General features: G+C 45.6%; 1 protein-coding gene across 1 annotated transcript; it reads right to left on the bottom strand.

Moving 5' to 3' along the window:
• Positions 1-3,738: 3,738 nt before the first annotated feature.
• Positions 3,739-17,951, bottom strand: tnk2a (tyrosine kinase, non-receptor, 2a). Its single transcript, XM_088401926.1, has 22 exons — positions 17,710-17,951; positions 17,514-17,622; positions 15,997-16,377; positions 15,316-15,478; positions 15,175-15,245; positions 14,908-15,102; positions 13,803-13,952; positions 13,239-13,334; positions 12,898-13,079; positions 11,847-11,973; positions 10,936-11,082; positions 10,743-10,837; positions 10,487-10,681; positions 9,382-9,473; positions 9,263-9,307; positions 8,975-9,198; positions 7,437-7,631; positions 6,045-6,496; positions 5,104-5,233; positions 4,932-5,027; positions 4,231-4,358; positions 3,739-3,928 (listed from the first exon to the last, which is right to left on the bottom strand). Exons 3-22 carry the CDS (start codon positions 16,108-16,110, stop codon positions 3,922-3,924), a joined length of 2,904 nt encoding a protein of 967 aa, XP_088258052.1. The 5' UTR covers positions 16,111-16,377; positions 17,514-17,622; positions 17,710-17,951; the 3' UTR covers positions 3,739-3,921.
• Positions 17,952-17,998: the final 47 nt, after the last annotated feature.

The following is a 17,998-nucleotide window of genomic DNA, read 5'->3' as shown; positions in this document are numbered from 1 at the left end:
GCCATCGTAGACCTACAAAAACGTCTCGTGAGAGCCTCTTAGAAGGACACAGGAAGTGCGCCGTTTTGGGTTTCTTTCTGACAGTTTTTCAGGATAGTTTCGAAGTTTTTGGGAAATTCAACAGCTTAACAAGACAAAATTTGGTAGTTCCATGTATCATGAGGTCATGTTTGAAAAGACACAGGAAGTCAGCCATTTTGGTTTCAAGTGACCTTTCAAGTTTATTTTGGACGTTTTATGGGATTACTTCAAAAATTTTGGGAAAAATCCAACCCCCTGAATGCACAAAATTTGGGAGGCATGTCAAGCATGAGACCCTCAAAAAATTCTAAGAGGTCATGCCTGAAAAACACAGGAAGTCAGCCATTTTGGTTTTAAGTGACCTTTCCAGCTCATTTTGGCCAATTTGCTTCAAAGTTTTTTTTGTTTTAAATAGGTTATCCCAAGTTTTCTGCAAAAGGTATATTGGTAGATTAGTATGGATGAATAATTTCTGTTGCTATTTTTGAAGAAGTGGAATTGACGCGTTTCAAGCAGCAGTAAAAAAAAAAAAAAAAAAGACAGGCATCGTGACCCGCCCAAAGAGCAAAAACAGAACGGTGTTGCTCCAGATGTTCCGAGGAAAGCAGATACCAGCACGGACTCGTAAACCGCATTCCCTAATATCACAAACTGACTGTTTCCATTGTTGCCAGATGTCTCCCCCGACCCCTCAGGGCAGCATCGGCCCAAATGAATAAATGAGGAGCGGAAAACATCTGTAACCAGACGGGGAAGGAGATCTGAGAAGGTCGGGTTTCTGTCCGCTCTCCTCGCGAGAAAAAGATTCTACAGGAGTTGTCTTCCTTCCAGTTTGTTTCTCATTAAATGTTTTAGGTTGCTTGAACTTAATATTATTTGACATTGAATGAGCCACGTAAGTCTTATCATATCATATGAGATCCTGATACAGAAAAATGTTTTTTTTCCCCTACCCATCTAATTTAATGAGCTCCCCTCGAGCTTTTTTTTTAACCCACCTAACCTCTGACCCTGCCTCATCGTATTAAAGCGCTGCAAGGCGGCGACGAGCGCAATTACATGCAATTAATTTCCAGGCACGCCGATTGGAAATCAATTTCAACGGGTTTTTCTTTTTTTTTTTTTCCCTCGCCTGGCGCAATATAGCAGCAGTCAATTAAGAGACAGAAGAGAATCCTTCAGACGCACAATGCGCCAATGATATTCGACTGTTTCCCGCTCGTCTCCGAAGCCATTGAAAGACTCGATCGGCCGGGAGGAAAAGAGAACGTCTTTGCAGACGTACTTTACGAGGTCGCGCGCGGTGCAAAAGCGAAGCGGCGGAAAAATACAGCATTCGCGCGGCAAGAAAAAGCTCTGAAAAGACACGAATGCTTTCTTTTGTGCCTCGCCATCGCCTCAAATTGTCCCATGGTGCTTTTGTGCCATGCGGTGAGCGCACGTACGCGCACACGCCAAGGTTACATTTAGGGAAGGAACTCAAAAGCGGCTGCCTCGGAAACGACGCTCCTTATATTTATTTGCCTTTCTATACGCGCGGAGTGCTTGCGTGGCGCGAAGGTCGCTAACGCACTCAAAATGCTGCAAACGCTATTTCCCGCCGGCGAGCGTGAGTACAGACCAGCCAGGCGGTATTTGTTATTTTGGAGTGCAACTATTACTCTAATAAACCTTTAAAAACCGGCCAAAATTGCACAAGCATCGAAACAAAATAAAGGCCGACAACGTTTTGCGAAAAAAGTCACAATTTCGCCAGAACTCATTTCGTGCTCTAATTCATTTGCTCTTAATTTGAAAAGACAATGTATTGTCCCTGCCGTTCCTGCAGGAAAGATGTTAACTCATTCAGCGCCATGGACGAGAATTCTCGCCTTTTAAAATTGTAATAACAATAAATACTCAACTTCACGTCAAACATGTTTTTTTTGGGGGGTAGCTGATACCCTTGACTAACGTAAGCCAAGCGAGCACTGTAATGCTAACTGTGACCATTGGATGGCAGTGTTTTCAAACTTACAACATAGGAATTACCTACATGCAGTCAAAGTCAGGAATGGCAGTCAATCTTTTTAATGATACCACCCATATTAGATTTAGTACACAATATTCTGGTGGCTATGGAGTAAAAATGCTAATTGTACTGTCCCTCTAGAAGTTTCCTTTTCCGAAAACTCCTGGCACTGAAAGAGTGAAGGAAGTGTGTGCAACCGTCAAACTTAACGAAAACAAAGTTTTACAAAACCGCCCATCTTCCAATTCATTTGCTCTTAGTTTGAAAAGAGACACGTACCGCTTCTTTTACAGCATCGAAAGGACTTGCTGACACCGAGAGTGAAAAAGTCAACGGTAAAGGGGAAAAAAAAAAAGTTAATGGCAAGTTATTTATGTACACATAATCAGATGAATGACCCTGGATGTTTGAATAATCAAGGACTATAAAGTTAAGGACATGGTTGATTGGTTGGCAGTGACTCAGCATCCCCCCCCCCCCCCACGAGAATGTGATTTGATCAATTTGCTTCATCAAGTCAGTCAACTGAGCTCGATTTAGAGCGTCTCCATCGCTTCCGTCTGCGTCGGAGGGGGCGTTACGCAAATACATCCGAATCATTTCAAAAGTTCAGAAACACTCAGAGCGTGCGCGCCTGTTCCCGGGCGACTAAACTCGTGAGAACCCATTTGAGTTTCCTGCAGACACGGTGAGGACGTTTGGAGGATGGGAGGACGTTTTGTTTGTTCGGACATCTTTTTGAGGGTCAAGACTTACTTTTAAAGATTTTGTACCCTGTTAGGGAACGTCAAAATAGAACCTCCCACCGGAGTCACGCGGGCGCAGGCGACGACAAAATTATGATTTGTGAAATTAGGTCACCATTTTGTGTATTGTTATTAATAATAATTATATCATTATACAATAATACTCAATTATTTTCACAAACAAAAAAGTTTTTGCCTTTATTTATATACATTTTTTTTATTTAATTTATTATCATTTTCATTTTATTTTTTTGTTTAATTTTTAATTTTATTTTTTAACGGTAGCCTTTTATTTAAAAAAGATATTTTTGGAAAAATAAAGGACACTTGGAATGTTCAACCAGAAAAATGAATAAATAAAAAATTGGAGGGAAAATCACTGTCCAAGTTGTACTAAAAAGAATAATAAAAAAAAAGAGGTTATGTTTAGAATTAATTAACCGGTTTGATTAGAACATAAAGAGAGGGAAATTCATTCATCAGAAAAAAGATAAAGTTTAGGTTATGTCTGGAACTAAAGTTTGAAAAGTGGTCAAAAATGAATTGGTCATGTTTAAAACAAAAACAAAACAAACTTGTTCCGACCTCTTTTTGAAGGTGAAGTCTTGCTTTCAGAGTAAATGTTTGAACTAAGTTGGGGTAAGGGTTCGCCAGTCATTTTAGGTGGTTAAGATTAGGTGCTAAGAATTGCATTATGTCAATGAATGTCCTCGCAAGTATAGATGTAAAAATGTGTGCGCGTGTGTGTGCCACAGTACCAGCAAGCTCAGCGGAGCGTTTAGTGCTGCTGCGCTTGAAAAAAAAAACGCCGTCCGGGGATCACACTGACTGCGATCAATGTGAGCCAGGCGGAGATTGTTGTCCCGTAATGGAAAGGTCAGGCGTTTGATCCCGCACGAGACTTTCATGACAGGTCAACTCGCAACCCCCAAAACCTCCAGCACAAGACAACACGCGCCATTTTCTTCCTTTTTCTGCAATTGTTTTATTTTCGCCTCGGTTGAATGGAGCATTTCTTCCACGTAGGGACCGAATTCAAATAAATAAGCGTTGCGCAACAATGCCGCGGCGATTCACAGTACATACGAGAGATGAACAATCGGGGGTCCTTGAGCGGATGACTCATCTTTATCATCATTGCCGTCATTTCCTGCCAGACAAAAAAAAACAAACAGGTTCTGATGCAGGCTTTCAGGCAAAACTGAGAGGTCTTACCACAGACCCTTGAGGAACACCATTTGCATGTTATGTAGTGGAAAAATGACTGGAAAACAACTGATTTCAAATATTTTTGCAGGAGATACACATATATATATATATATATATATATATATATATATATATATGGGTTAAGGTTATATATGTATAAATAAATAAATACAGAGTAGTTTGCCATGCAGAAAGACTAATATCAGCACTAAAAGTTTGACGCCCCGCGAAAATGAGCGATACCTGTTGCAGTGCGGTCCGTACGTGTCCAGCATGAGCGTGCTGGCCTCTTCCAGGTTCCATTGGCAGCGCCGCAGGAGCGCCTCGCACTCGCGGCGGGAGCGCAGGCCCACGCGGAACAGCTGTTCCACCTTCAAGAAAAGAAGAAAGCATCAAGGGCTGCGGTCACCATCTGGGTAAAATTTCAGCTCCTAGCGCCTTCATTAAATGCTTTCCCTTTGCTCTGTCCATTTGAAAACCACTGGTCGAAATCAAAGATCTTTTGTAACTGAACGGATGTCTTCATAGCACAAAACTGACCTTTAGGGCGGCGACGTTTTGCATCTAGGATTACTGTCCATTCTCCTCGTGAGCAAAAAGAATCTAAAGTGTATTGTCTTCCTTCCTTATGCCATATTACTTTCGTTTTTGTTTTGTTGCCTACCTTATTATTTGCTCGGTTATGGAATGTAGTCTCCTCAGGGAAGTGAACAAAACAAGAATTTTTTTATGACTATGCATATGACAATCAAACTCTTGAACTTGTGTATTAAATGTTCAAGGTTGACCGAACCTGACGCAAAGAGTAACGGTCGTCTCGGCGCTAGTTATCGAGTGAACGTTTAAGTACTCGAGTACTTTTACTGACACCGGTCTGGAAAAAAAAAGTTGTCCTTAAAGTGAAATCCAAAACGCTTGTGTGCCCCAATACTTTTGAGCGGTACCTTCAAGTGATTGATGGCCTGCTGGACTCCCCCGTGGTGAGCTTGCAGGGCGGCCTGACACTCGTCCAGCGTGACGCCGTGGACGGCTTCCCGGATCTGCGCGGGGACCCCATCCATCGAGCGATCAATCGATAACGGGGACGGGGGGTTTTTTTGTTTGTTTTTTTTTCACCTGCGCCACGCCCAGGTCCCGTTGCGTGGCTCCGGCCGAGCCGTTGTTGTTGTTGTGGGACGAGTTGGGTTTGGCTCTGGCCGGCTGCTGAACGATGGGCTTGACCGCCGCCATGTTGGCGGCGCCGTATCTGACCGACAAACATCATTACGACTCGTTAGCGGAAATTCAATCTCAGAATTTTCTTTTGATTGGTTCACAAAATTGTGACCCTCAAAACATCTAAAGAGTTCAAAGGTCAAATGCAGTTGACCTGGAAAGGTTGCAGTGCATACGGGGCTCGATGTGCAGGCGTCAGGGCGCCCGTATCGAGTGATTGCGGTGGTTAAAAATAGCACCTGCGCGCTAAAACGGCAGGAAACACAATTTGATTGCGTAACGCCGTGCCGCCGCGCGGCCTTACGCAAGCCGCCTTTTGCACCTTTGTCGCAGCTTCATTTTATTCATTTTTTTTTAGGTGGGGCCGGCCTTTATTGATGCGCGGCTTCGACGGGACAAAGGCCTGCAGGGGATTCAGACAGCCCCTGCGCCTTCTGACACTCCATAATTACACCGGGAAAGTAAAAAACCTAACGTGGGATGCATGTAAAATATTTGAAGTACCCCATCATGTATAATATTTTGTTATTTATATATATATATATATATATCATATATCTCATAATTTTTATCATAATTTTTATAATTCTCATCTTATTGTATTTACATAGAATTTTATATATATATATATATATATATATACATACAAATTTATGTCTATATATACTGTACACAGGTAAATTTCCATATTTATACACACACACAAACTATATATACACAGTATATATAAATAGATGCAGAAATACATTTACGTATGGACCGTACACACGCACATATACTTCCAGCATACGTAGGCAAATATAAATCGGCACATAGAGGAAGAGCGGGTTGACGGTACGTACCTCTCCAGCAGAGCCGGCCGCTCCGGCAAGGGGGCGCGGGCGGAGCCCCGCGGGCCGTCATCGGCCGAGGGGGCCCCGCGGGGCCGGCGCGAGGCCAGGGGGTCCGCCGACGAGCACAAGGACGTCGGGGCCGACGAGGGGGACGGCGGCGCCCGGCGAGGGGACGCCGAGGAGGACGGCGGGGCGGCGCCGAGGGGCGAGGACGAGCGCGACGGGGCCCGGTCCCGCGGCGGCAGCCGGGGCGGCGCGTCCTCCGGATCCGGCGAGACGGGGCCGTATTTGGACGGCCGCAGCGGGGGCGCCGGGCTGCGGGGCGGGGGGAAGGGCCGCTCCCCCGAGGCGGGCGAGGCCGGCGGGAGGCAGATCTGCCGGTGCGGCGTCAGCGGCGGGGGGAGCGGCGAGGAGGGCAGCGAGCGACCCGTCGCCGTGGGAACTTGGAGCTTCACCATCACCTTCCAAAATATTAGCCTCGGTTTTTCAATTTTCAAGTAAGAATTTTCCTGTCAGTGAGAATTTGGACTTTGCAGTGGAAAACGAAAGGACATTTTTCCCACAATTTTTTCCCACAAGTCAGTCAGAAGTCCGAACAAGTCAGAATTCAAACTGTACGGTGAAAATTTAGACTCGGGTGAAAATTGAAAAGAAAACGTGTGAATTCGGACTTCACACTGAGAATTCTGACTTGAGGGTGAAAATTTGACATAAAATTAAAAACTTCACAGTGAGAATTCTAACTTTAGAGTGAGGATTCAAAAGAAAAAATAAAAGTCAGAATTCTGACTTTACAGTGAGAATTCAGAGTTGATTTTTTTTAAAGGAAAATTTGAAAATTAAAGAAAAAGTCTGAATTCGGACTTTACATTAAGAATGACTTGAGTGAGAAATAAAAAAGAAAAATTGAAAATTTAAAATTTGGATTGTGACTTTACAGTGAGAATTCTGATGACAGAGAGAATTCGGCCTTGATAGCGAAAAATTTAAAGAAAACTCAGAATAAAGTCAAAGTGGGAATTCTGACTAACGTGAGTAACTTCAAAATCTGTCAGAAAGTCAGAACCAAAGTCAGAACCAGTCAAAATTCTGCATATAGAGTGAGAATTTATGAGAAATTTACAAAATTCTCACTTTAGTTAGAATTCTAAGAATAAAGTTCAAGTTGGAATTCCAATTTGGACTTTGTGAGTTTACAGTGAGAATTTTGAATTCATACTAAGAACTATACAAAGTCAGAATTCTGACTTTAGTCAGCAGTCTTTAAATCGACATAAATCTGGATTAAAAACATAAGAATTATTTTTTTTCCTTGATTGAATTCTGCCCCCACTGTGCAGAAATTTCAAAAGAAACTTTTCAGTTCGAATTCCGCCTTTGAAGCCTTAGTTTTTCGGTCACCTCTCTCTGGAGTTCTTGGAAGAGGTCCGCCGACTGCGACTCGTTCCGGGCCGGCGCGGCGCTTCCGGCCGGGGCTTCTTGGGCCGCCTTGTTGATGGAGCGCACCTCCCGATCCTCGGACTGGTCCTGCGGTTCTTCCGACACCTCGTCGTAGGCCGGCTGTGGGAGGGGCCAGTCCAGGATGGAGGACGTGTCCTAAAACGCCACACGTTTATTTCCATTTACCCGAGCAGCATCTAGGTCTGCTAGCTTAATGCTAACACATCATTTGAAACCCCGTGGACATGCTAACGGACGTTCGCATGGACCATTTGACCTCTAATCATCAATAGAGGCGTTAAATAAAATATATAAATGTGTACACGTGTATAAAATGTAAATAAAATTGAGGTTAGGGGTCAACGGATCCCCGGCGAGAGTTTGTGGCGCTCCGCGGGGAGGAAATTGAAGATTTCTGCGCTTGGCCTTGAGGCTTGGGTCCCCACAAGGTTCCATCTATTTCAAGGTGATTGAGTAACTGAAAAAAAAGGACGATGTCGTCACCGGCACGAAGAGAAGACACCAGAAAGCCATTAGTTCCCTTTCATGTCCGATCTACAGGGGCCACTGTTTGCACTTTCCGCGGGGCCCCCTGGGGCACCCCGTGCTTCCCCCGCACGCCCGGCCACAAGACCGGGCGCTCCGAAAGGGACGGCCGTGTTACTTTTTTTTTTTTTTGCTGATGATGTAAGACGAGCGCAAATAGCGAGAGACAAAGTGGACCAGCAAAGCGTGAAGGAGATCAATGAGCGCAATCTCGTCACATCGTGCGCATCCAGGAGGAGACGCCAATCAATTTGTTTCATTTGTTTTTTTTCTTACATAATGTATTTTTTCAATCTTTATTACAATGTTTATTCCGTATACGCATATACATATTTTGTTAATTGTACATTAGTTTAATAAAAATACTTACACTGCATAAAAATATATAGTGTATGTTTTTTCCATTTAGTCTGTTTCCCCATTTATTATTTATATTAATATTTTTTGAATATTTTTCATGCATTTTATTCTATGACATTTTTTATGCTTTTTTTTTTAAATTTATCATGCTTTATTTACATGCTTTCCCATATTACATCTATTTTTTTGTCGTTTCTTTTTAGATAAGCATATATCTTTTTTGCATTAAATATTGCATTAACACTTTTTTTATTACAAATGCTTTTCATGTTTGTTTCCTTTTAATTTGTATGCATTTTTGTACTATTATTACTGTGTATTTCCATGTACCATATTTGTCATTTTATATTTCTATAATAGTTTATATATATATATATATATATATATATATATATATATATATATATATATATATATATATATATATATATATATCTTGTTATACGTTGAATTTTAATGATAAATCTACAAGGCTAGACACTAGCTGTTAACAGCAAGGCTGAAATGTGAAGCGCGTTACAGCGGGGGAATGGCGCAGAAAGCAACTTCTTGGGTCCCCATCGATTGGGCGGCCGATCTTTTCCAAGGCGCACCTTGAGCGTGTCCTGGTCGCGCGCCAAGCTGTCGGTGAGCGGCGAGGGCGTGGTGGTGGAGCTGAAGCTGTCGTCGGTGAAGTCGATGAGCGACACCTCGTCCCGCCGGCTCTCCCGGGCCCGCGGCTTCAGGCCCAGCGAGAGTCCGGGCCTCCTCGGGCCGCCTCGAGCGCCGTCCTCTTCGCCGTCCTCGTAGTCGTCCATCACCGAGTCGTAGAAGGGCTCTGAGCAAAGGCGCCGGAGTCAGCGCCTGCCGGCCGTCTCGGATGGACGCCGGGGGACACTTACTCTTGAGCAGGACCGCGGGTTGAGGAGGACGAGGCGGGGGCTGTTCTGTCAAAGTGACGATTGAAATTAGAAACGACGCTCCGCTCCCCAAAAGTGACCAAGCGCGTGTGTTTAATTACTCTTGGCCCGGTTGGGGAGTTTGGTGGGTCTAGAAATGCAAGGGTCCATTCCGAGGACATCGGGGGGCTTCATGGGGTTCCCCAAATAGAGACTGAAGAGAGAAAATTATCATATGAATACAAAATTGCCGTTCTTGACCTCATGTAATTATACTCCCGTCAATGGTGCAACGCTGCCCTCTAGCGGACAATCACCGAAACTGCGTGGTGACGTTGAATTGAAACGACTCAAGTGTCTTCTCGTTAATGGTTGATTAAGGAATCTAAAATGTTAAATATACTCGTTTTCCAATTCCTAGGTGTTCATGCCATGCCTTGGTGTGTACAATGAACCGTGACGGACAAAACAACAACCGAAAAACGCAAACTCAGGCAGCAACTGGCCAAACTCATATCGCGGCCTCAAATGTTGCATTCGAGGAGAGTGGGAAATAGAATAATTTCTATAGTCCCACTCAAAACGTAAACAAAAACATCTGACAGTGATAAACATCTTTTTTTCCTTAACCGGGTTACTTTATTCCGACTTCGCAATTCGGACCTGAACGAGGCCTTCGAGTGCACGTTTCAAAGTCGGAGGTCGGAAAACTCCGAACTTCCCGTAGTCAACCAGTATAAACATCTGAGATTTGACTACATTTGACGAAAAGAGAAAGCTCGGAACACCCTCGGTTCGAAAAGAAAAAAAAAATCACCATTGGCTTCACGTTTACTCGAAAAGGTACGTAAATCAGAAATATACGTAGTAAATCAAATACACCAGCTGTACATGCGAAGCACGAGTTCCGTATCGAGGTTGCAGTTACGCGTAAGACCTCAAGTTAGCGTCGTTTTGCCAAAAACGTCACCACGCGAGTGTAACAAGCGTTACAAAAGTCATCTCTGAAAAGTATTGATTTTGGAAATAAAATAATTCTGTCAAACAAATAAATATTCAACTAAAAGTGTTGAAAATGGCTAGCTAACCTAGGAAAAAAAAATCTCAATAGAATGAATGCCACTGGACAATCTTAACACGTTAACATTATCTCTGACGTCTATACTCGTCAACGGCAGCGAAGGAGTTCCCGAAATGTCGCGAGCGCGAAAGAGGAAGATCCGGGACCTGTCTATGCGGTCGGCGTGGCCCCAGCTCCTGTGCGGGTCGGTGTCGCCGTGCCCCGTGTGGATGAAGGAGTGCTTCAAGGGCTTGCTGATGTCATCGGCCGACAGACCGGTCAGCGGCGTCACCACGTGGCGAGGGAACTGGCCCACGCGCAGCGTTCGCCGGTTCTGCCCGCGCCACCAGTAGTGCTCCGCCCTACAACGGCACCACAGCGTACGGCACCCGCCCGAGCGCCGTCCCCCGATCGGTTGCCGACCTCCCGTCGATGATGGCGATGACGTCGTTCATCTGGATGTGGAGCTTGTCGTCCTCGGCCGAGTCCTGCAGGGCCCTCATTTCGGCCGGCGTGCTCTGGACCGGCGCCAAATTCAACCCGGGGCGGCAAAGCGTTTCATTTGTTGGGTTTTTCTATTTGATTGGTTTGATTTGTTGGGTTTTTCTGGCCGTACCTCCATCAAGAAGTCCCTGAGGGCCACGAAGGTGGGCCGGTCCTCGGGTTTGGGGCTCCAGCACTGCAGCATGACGTTGTAGATGTCCTGGGGGCAGTCGTCCGGCTTGCACAGCCTCTCCGCATCCACGTCCACCTTGTGGAGGATCTGCCACGAACCAGAATGGCTTAAGACCCCAAAATAGCCCAAATTTGGGTTGAAGATGGACGAAACTAAATTCGGGGGTAAAATGAATGAACTAAAAAGTTGGGTTCGTTTCCTTTGGACCCAATTTGGGTTATTTTTGACCCGGCTGTTTTTACGGTGAGCCATGAACGAGTCCCACACGTTGTTTAGTATAAATGACCTAAAAAAATTGGGTTGTCCCCTTTTGACGCAGTTCGGGTTATTTTTGACCCAATGTTTTTATATAGTTCACAAAAATTAAACCAGAGAATAGCTGGGTAAAAATAACCCAAATTGGGTGGAAAAAAAAAAGAAACAAAAAAACTGACCACATTTTTGGAGTGAAACAAATGACTCCTAAAGTTGGGTCAGTTCGTTTTTGACAGAATGTGGGTTATTATTTTTTTTTTACCCAACTGTTCTTTTTATTTGTGACCCAAATGGGAAAGCCTCAATTGAAAAAAATAACTTTTGGAGTTATTCGTTTAACACATTCATTTTTGATGGAATTTGGGTTATTATTAACCCAACTGTTTTTCATTTGTGACCCAACTGGGACCACCTCAATTTTTGTGGTCCCATTTGGGTAAACAATGAAACTGTTGGGTGAAAACAACCCAAATTGCGCATTTAAAAAGAAAAAAAAAAAGCGGACTGACCCAACTTTTGGGGTTAAATAAAATAACCCAGATTGGGTCATAGGAAGACCAAACCAACTTTACAGTTCAATTCCCCCCTGCGAATACCTGACTCCCGTTGAGGCCCGGCCAGGGCTCCTGCCCGTGGGTGAACATCTCCCACAGGGTGACCCCAAACATCCAAGTGTCGGACGCGTGCGAGAAGGTGCGAGTCTTCAACGACTCGGGAGCGCACCTGCGGGGGAGGCCCGGAAGAAATTCCTGACCCGCTTTCTTCATCTTAGGACCTTCTCCCTCTTCGCGATCGACCTTTTCTCTCAGGAGCAAGCGTATAAAGTGATTAGCGAAACAACGGCTAGCATCGGCGCTACAGTGCTTTTGATCGGGATTTGAGGCGACATCTTTTATGTTTCTGCAGCTAACATGCTAACATGAGATGAGATCAGACTGTCGGGGCAAATTCACCTCTTTGCCACATCCAAAATGGCGGCAACAGCTCTCTTTATTATTGGCCTACAAAGTGATTAGCAAAACTATGTTTAGCGGGCTAGCATGAGCGCTACAGTACTTTTGATGTCTTATGTTTCTGTAGCCATTTAACATGCTAATGTAATTGTGACGCCACACAAGTTTATTAGCAAAACAATGTTTAGCATGCTAGCATCCGTGTGACCGAAGTGTATAAAGTGATTAGCAAAACTATGTTTAGCGTGCTAGCATAAGCGCTACAGTACTTTTGATGTCTTATGTTTCTGTAGCCATTTAACATGCTAATGTAATTGTGACGCCACGCAAGTTTATTGTCAAAACAATGTTTAGCATGCTAGCATCTGTGCTACAGCACTTGTGATCGGGATTTTATGTCTTTTATGTGTCCGCTGCCATTTAACAAGACATGCTAACGTGATTGCGAGGCCAGACGATAAAATTAAAGTAAAATGTCCGCTGCAAATTTCTGCATTTCGCCACTGTTCCACATCCAAGATGGCGGCAACAGCCCTCTTTATGATCGGCCTAACGGAAAGCTCTTTCTCTCAGGCGAAGTGTAGAAAGTGATTAGCAAAACAATGGTTAGCATGCTAGCATCAGCGCTACAGTAAGCTATTTTCTGCAGGGCACACATTTCCAAATCTTTTTTTTTTTTTGGAACGTAGCTCACCACGGGAAGGGGACTTTGTGGCCCTCCTCCATGACGTAGTGGTCGGCGTGGGACGGCAGCGCCCTCATCAGGCCGAAATCGCCGATCTTCACCGTCTCGTTGGTGGACAGCAGCACGTTGCGCGCCGCCAGGTCGCGATGCAGGAAGCGCCGCTGCTCCAGGTAGGCCATGCCGCACGCCACCTGCGCCGCCGCAACGCGACCATTTTGCATTTTATTTTAGCATTCTGCTAAATATGACCACTAAGGGACATTTTCTCTCACAGGTAGCCCCTCCCACAAATAATTAAATCGCTCACGAGAACGTGAAAAAACAAAATCTTTTTTTTTTTTTGCGCTAACCTGCACGGCGTAGTTGCAAAGCGAAGAGATGAGGATGTGACCCTGACGTTTCCTCAGACGGTCCAACAAGGAACCCAGAGGAGCCAGCTCCGTCACCTGCACACAGTGGCGCCCATGCTTTGCTCAAAAAGAAAACAACCTTTCAAAAAAAAAAAAAAAAAGGATCACAACTTAGCATGACAACAGAAAAAAATGAAAACAAAAAGACTTGCTTTTATAATATGGAGTTGAATTGGATTTTGGTTGAGGTTACACTGGAAAAAAACAATGAAAAGGAAAATGCCAGCAAAGAACTGTTAAATTACTGTTAAAAACACGTGCTCTCCATTTACGGTAAAAAAATTGTAATGATATTCCGATATTGTTGATTTTACAGTAAAATCTATCAAAATGAATCTATCCTTATACGATTTTATACTTAATCTTTTTTTTTTTGTGCAAGAAAATGCATGATGTCAATGGGAAGTCCCCTCTACCCGGTAAAAACCTGCGTGCGTGTGTGCGCAATTTGTCACTGGGATGTCCCCAATATGGCGGAAAAGCATGCGCGTGCGTGTCGCTCACCATCTTCATGGGCTGCGTCAGGACGATCCCGTAGAGGCGGATGAGGTTCTGGTGGCTGAGGGAGTGCATGGCGTTCACCTCGCGGATGAAGTCGTCCAGGCCGTCCGACTCCAGCACGCCGGCCTTCAGACACTTGACCGCCACGGACAGCTGACGCCGCACAAAACGCAAGACGGTTTTTGCCCGCGCGTTTTCCGGAGAGGCAGCAAAAAAAAAAAAAAAACTGGCTGAACTGCACTTCAATACACGATTGCTTCGTTTAGACAAATGTAGTGCTTTGACACGCTTTGTGGCCTGCATCTAGGTGCCAAGGAACTGTTGAAGTCAAAATGCGGAACCTCGTTTGACCTAAATAGTGCTTTGGTGTCATTTGTGTCGCAGCATTATGAGTCAGTTCAGTCGTGTCATTTAGACAAAAGTAGTGCTTGGTCGCATCCACATGGAAGTGTTAAAGTAAGATGTGGAGCATCATTTGACAAAAATAGTGCTTTGGTACCACCTATCTGTGCCGAAGAATGAAGCTGACGAGAGTTCTGCAGCTTCTCTTACATAAAAGTAGTGGTTAGGCGCCATCTTATGACATTTATCTTGGTGCCAGAGAAACGTTGAATTGTTGGCGTGTCATTTGACAGAGGTAATGCTTTGGTGTGATCCATCGCTGCCAAGGAACTACATAGAAATGAGTTCAGTGGTTTCGATTTGATAAAAATAGTGCTTGGGTGCCATCTTGTGGGAAAATGAATTGCTTAACTTAAGAGGTGGAAATTTTGTGCCATCTTGGCACTATAGAACTATGTTGAGGTGAGTGGCTTCACTTACAACACAGGCCAACTTTGAGTTGAGTGGCTTTATTCATACAAAGAGTACTTTGGCGCCAAGGAGCTATGTTAAAGTGAGTTGAGCGAGTTCATTTAAACTCAAGCGGTGGCATTTTACTAAGGCACCATCTTGCAGCGTCAACAAACTAGGTCGAAGTGAACAGAGGCGCTCCTTTTAAGTAAAAGCGGCACTCTGCCGCCATCTCGCGGCAACTGCAAAAAGGAGTTGGGTGGCGGACGTGAGCGGAGGAGCTCATGAGGGTCGGGCACACGTTTTTGCGTCTCACCACTCGGCCGCTGGGGGCGTTCCACTCGCCGCGGCGCACCACCCCGAAAGTGCCGTCGCCGAGGCGCTCCAACAGCTGCAGCTCGGCCTCCCGGATCAGGCAGGTGAGCGAGGCCGCCGATTCGCCGCCGGACGGCGCGGCCCCCGGCGGGAGGGCCGTTTGCGAGTCGGCCTCGGGACGCTTCACGGGAAACACCTGGCGCCGGAAAAACGGGGCCGGAATTTGGTTCCCGCGCCCTCGGCGGCGAGCCGGCGCGTCCTACGGAACCTTGCTCATCCAGGACTTGCGTTTGTAAAGGGCTCGTCTCCTCTTCACCGCCTCCCAAAGCCTCCTCTGACCTGCGCGCGCGCCGACGCAACCTGCCGTGAAAAAAGGGGGCGGGGCAAGGGCGCGCGCGGAGACACCCACCGGGGCGCCCCATGCCGATCTTCTCCAGGTCTTCGTTCTTGACGTAGTCAAAGTGCGAGAGGCGGGTGACGTTGAGTTCGTCGCGGATGCGCAGCAAGTACTGCTGCAGCTGCACGTCCGTCAGAAGTTCCAGAAGCCATTCTGTGCCCTCCTCGCCCTGCATCTGCGCAAACAACATTTGTGCCATTTACACCGCTGTGCAATCTGGATCCCATCCTGATCCAATGTGAATTGACGTTGATGATCTCATATCTACATCCCGGTGGAAAATATTCATCAAATTCTGATCAATTTGTGGCAAAAATTTCAGTTGCATTTACACTGCTGTGCAATCTGGACCTGATCCTGATCCAGTCTGATGTGACATTAGAATGATCTTCTATCTACATGCCGGTGCAAAATATAAATCAAATTCTGATAAATTTGCGGCAAAAATCTCAGTTCCATTTACACTGCTGTGCAATCTGGACCTGATCCAGATCCAATCTGATGTGACATTATTACTTCCAGTTTCCCGCGCCCCGCTGAGCCCGTCAGAGCCTCACATTCCAGAAGACGCCACGCGAAGACGAGCGACGCGATTCCAACGCAGAAGAAAAAGACGAAGCGGACGGACCGAGCCTCCTTGGAGGTAAGGAAAGCCACCCACACCCACTGCGGCGCACCCTCCCCCGCATTTACCATTTGCCTCCCGGCATTGTCGGGCATCCTCGCTCCGCCCTCCGCGTCCTCCTCGTCGGCCTCCTCGGCCCCCCTGGCGTAGGGGAGTCTCCGGTACATGTAGCTGTCCCCCATAATCCTCCCCGGGTCGGCATCCACCTAAAGACAAATTTGCACCCCCGTTTTGACGCCGCGCCGCGCCGTTCTGGAAACGCCGGCCGCAGCTGAGTCACCACTCCCCGCCGCCTCCATGGCTTCCCGCCTCGCTAAATAATTCAGCGAGGCTCTCGAGGAGGAGGAGGAGGCAAACGAGGATGCGAGCGGACGGACGGACGTTTCCCAGCATGCACTTGAGGGAGGCGGCCGGCGACAAGAAGCGAATCCAGCGCGGCAAAGTGGATGCTACACACGTGAAGATCTCATCGGACTGGAGCGGAGTAGCTCTCTTTCTTGGCGCATATGAACCCCCCCCCCCCCCCCCCCCTCCATCGCTCTCCCTCCAGCGTTACCATGGCGACCACTGGGCCGCAAGCTCCCTCGTGCATGAACTCATCTGCGGCCTCAGATGAGCGTCAAAATAGGCCAACGCTCTAAATATAGAAGCTCAAGCTAAAATGGGCATTATGTCATCAATTAAAAAAGAAAAAAAAAAAAGACACGACTCGCAATTGCACTTGTGGATTTGCAATTAATATTTGAGTGAATACAATCATTTCTAAACAAAGTGTAGTTTTGCATTTTTGGGCATGCTTAAAAAAAACTAAATTTGCCACTTATTTGTGAATTTACAATATGAATATTTTAATTCAATACGAGTTGGATGGAATTTGGCGCAACGGTGGAAGTAGTAAAATAAACATCCACACTGTACATGCTAAAATTCTAGGTTTATTATTTATTATTACGAATATTATACAACTAATACCACGCAACTGTCGTGTTCACAATCTGTTAAAATCTGAATAATTATCACAGTAATAACCACGAGCCTAACAATGCTAAATTCAATACTTAAATTTACTACATAATAACTACATGAACTACAAAAATTGGAATCTGTGCTTTTCTGTCCTTTTTTTTGGAATCTGCGCTGTCATTATACGTTGTCCCTTTATGACGAAAGAACGGGCCACGCCCCCTTAAAGGCAACGTTCTACGTACAAAAAAACTGGATGACTTCCACATTACATTTTTTAAAAAATGCTTCGATTGTCATGTATTATAAACCACAGGGCAATTTTTTGTTGATTTAAAAACATTCTTGCGAACGGGGACAGAAATTGATTAAATGCATGCCCAATTCGTTTAAATAATGTAAATTAATTTTAGGTGCGAGTTTGCGCTGGGGTACCTAATATTATGACTCGTGTGTCCTCCGGCAGACTACAGCTAATTGTTTAATCTTTTAATCTACTAGGCAGCCGCCAAGTGTCTGAAGGGTCCGTGCGTCTCAACTCGGAAGACCACCAAAATTCGTGCGCGCAGCCCCCATAGCAAAAAAAATAAATAAAAATGAACGCAGTCTGGTATGTTTTTACCTTGAACACGTGCTTTTGTTGATTAGAACGGGATCGGAACTAGATCGGGAGTCAGAGGAGGACAGCGTGGCTGCAGGATGGGGAACCCTCCCGACACGTGCATCTGCATCTAGAAGATAGAAAACACAAGCAATTGGTCAAGATAAGAATACAAATAAATACGTGTTAATGAAATGAAAACAAGGGAACTACTTACCACATCGCGCTGGTAACGTTGTGCGCATCATTCAGATTTTGCTCAATTTTAAGCCGACGTGGGCGTAAATGGACCCGGCCGACCTGTGGAGTTGGGCTTTGAGACCACTCAGCGGGGTGTTTAGTCTTTAAGTTCGGCAAATCTGGAGCGGGATGCGGCGGTTTATCCGTAAATGGTCGCGCTTTCAACGGAACCGTCGTCGCGTTCCTCCGCCGCGTTGTGAGTATCCGCCGCCGTCAAACCCGCTGAACCTGAGCACCAAGCGCAGATTCATCCGCGGTGGCGAGCA

Source organism: Hippichthys cyanospilos, chromosome 19, assembly GCF_059441005.1.
Source record: "Hippichthys cyanospilos isolate Australia breed blue-spotted pipefish chromosome 19, RoL_Hcya_1.0, whole genome shotgun sequence".
NCBI lineage: Eukaryota > Metazoa > Chordata > Actinopteri > Syngnathiformes > Syngnathidae > Hippichthys > Hippichthys cyanospilos.
The sequence above is the reverse complement of the archived record's forward strand: the minus strand, read 5'-3'. Positions and strand labels throughout refer to the sequence as shown.

Bases quoted from the DNA above. Each gene is read 5' to 3' on its own strand.
- tnk2a (XM_088401926.1), bottom strand. From the start codon at position 16,110: ATGGGGGACAGCTACATGTACCGGAGACTCCCCTACGCCAGGGGGGCC. The intron at 5,028-5,103 runs GTGAAAAAAAAA...GTCCCCGCGCAG, and splicing joins GGGACCTGGGCGTGGCGCAG to ATCCGGGAAGCCGTCCACGG. The intron at 4,359-4,931 runs GTACCGCTCAAA...CTTTTCTTGAAG, and splicing joins AGGCCATCAATCACTTGAAG to GTGGAACAGCTGTTCCGCGT.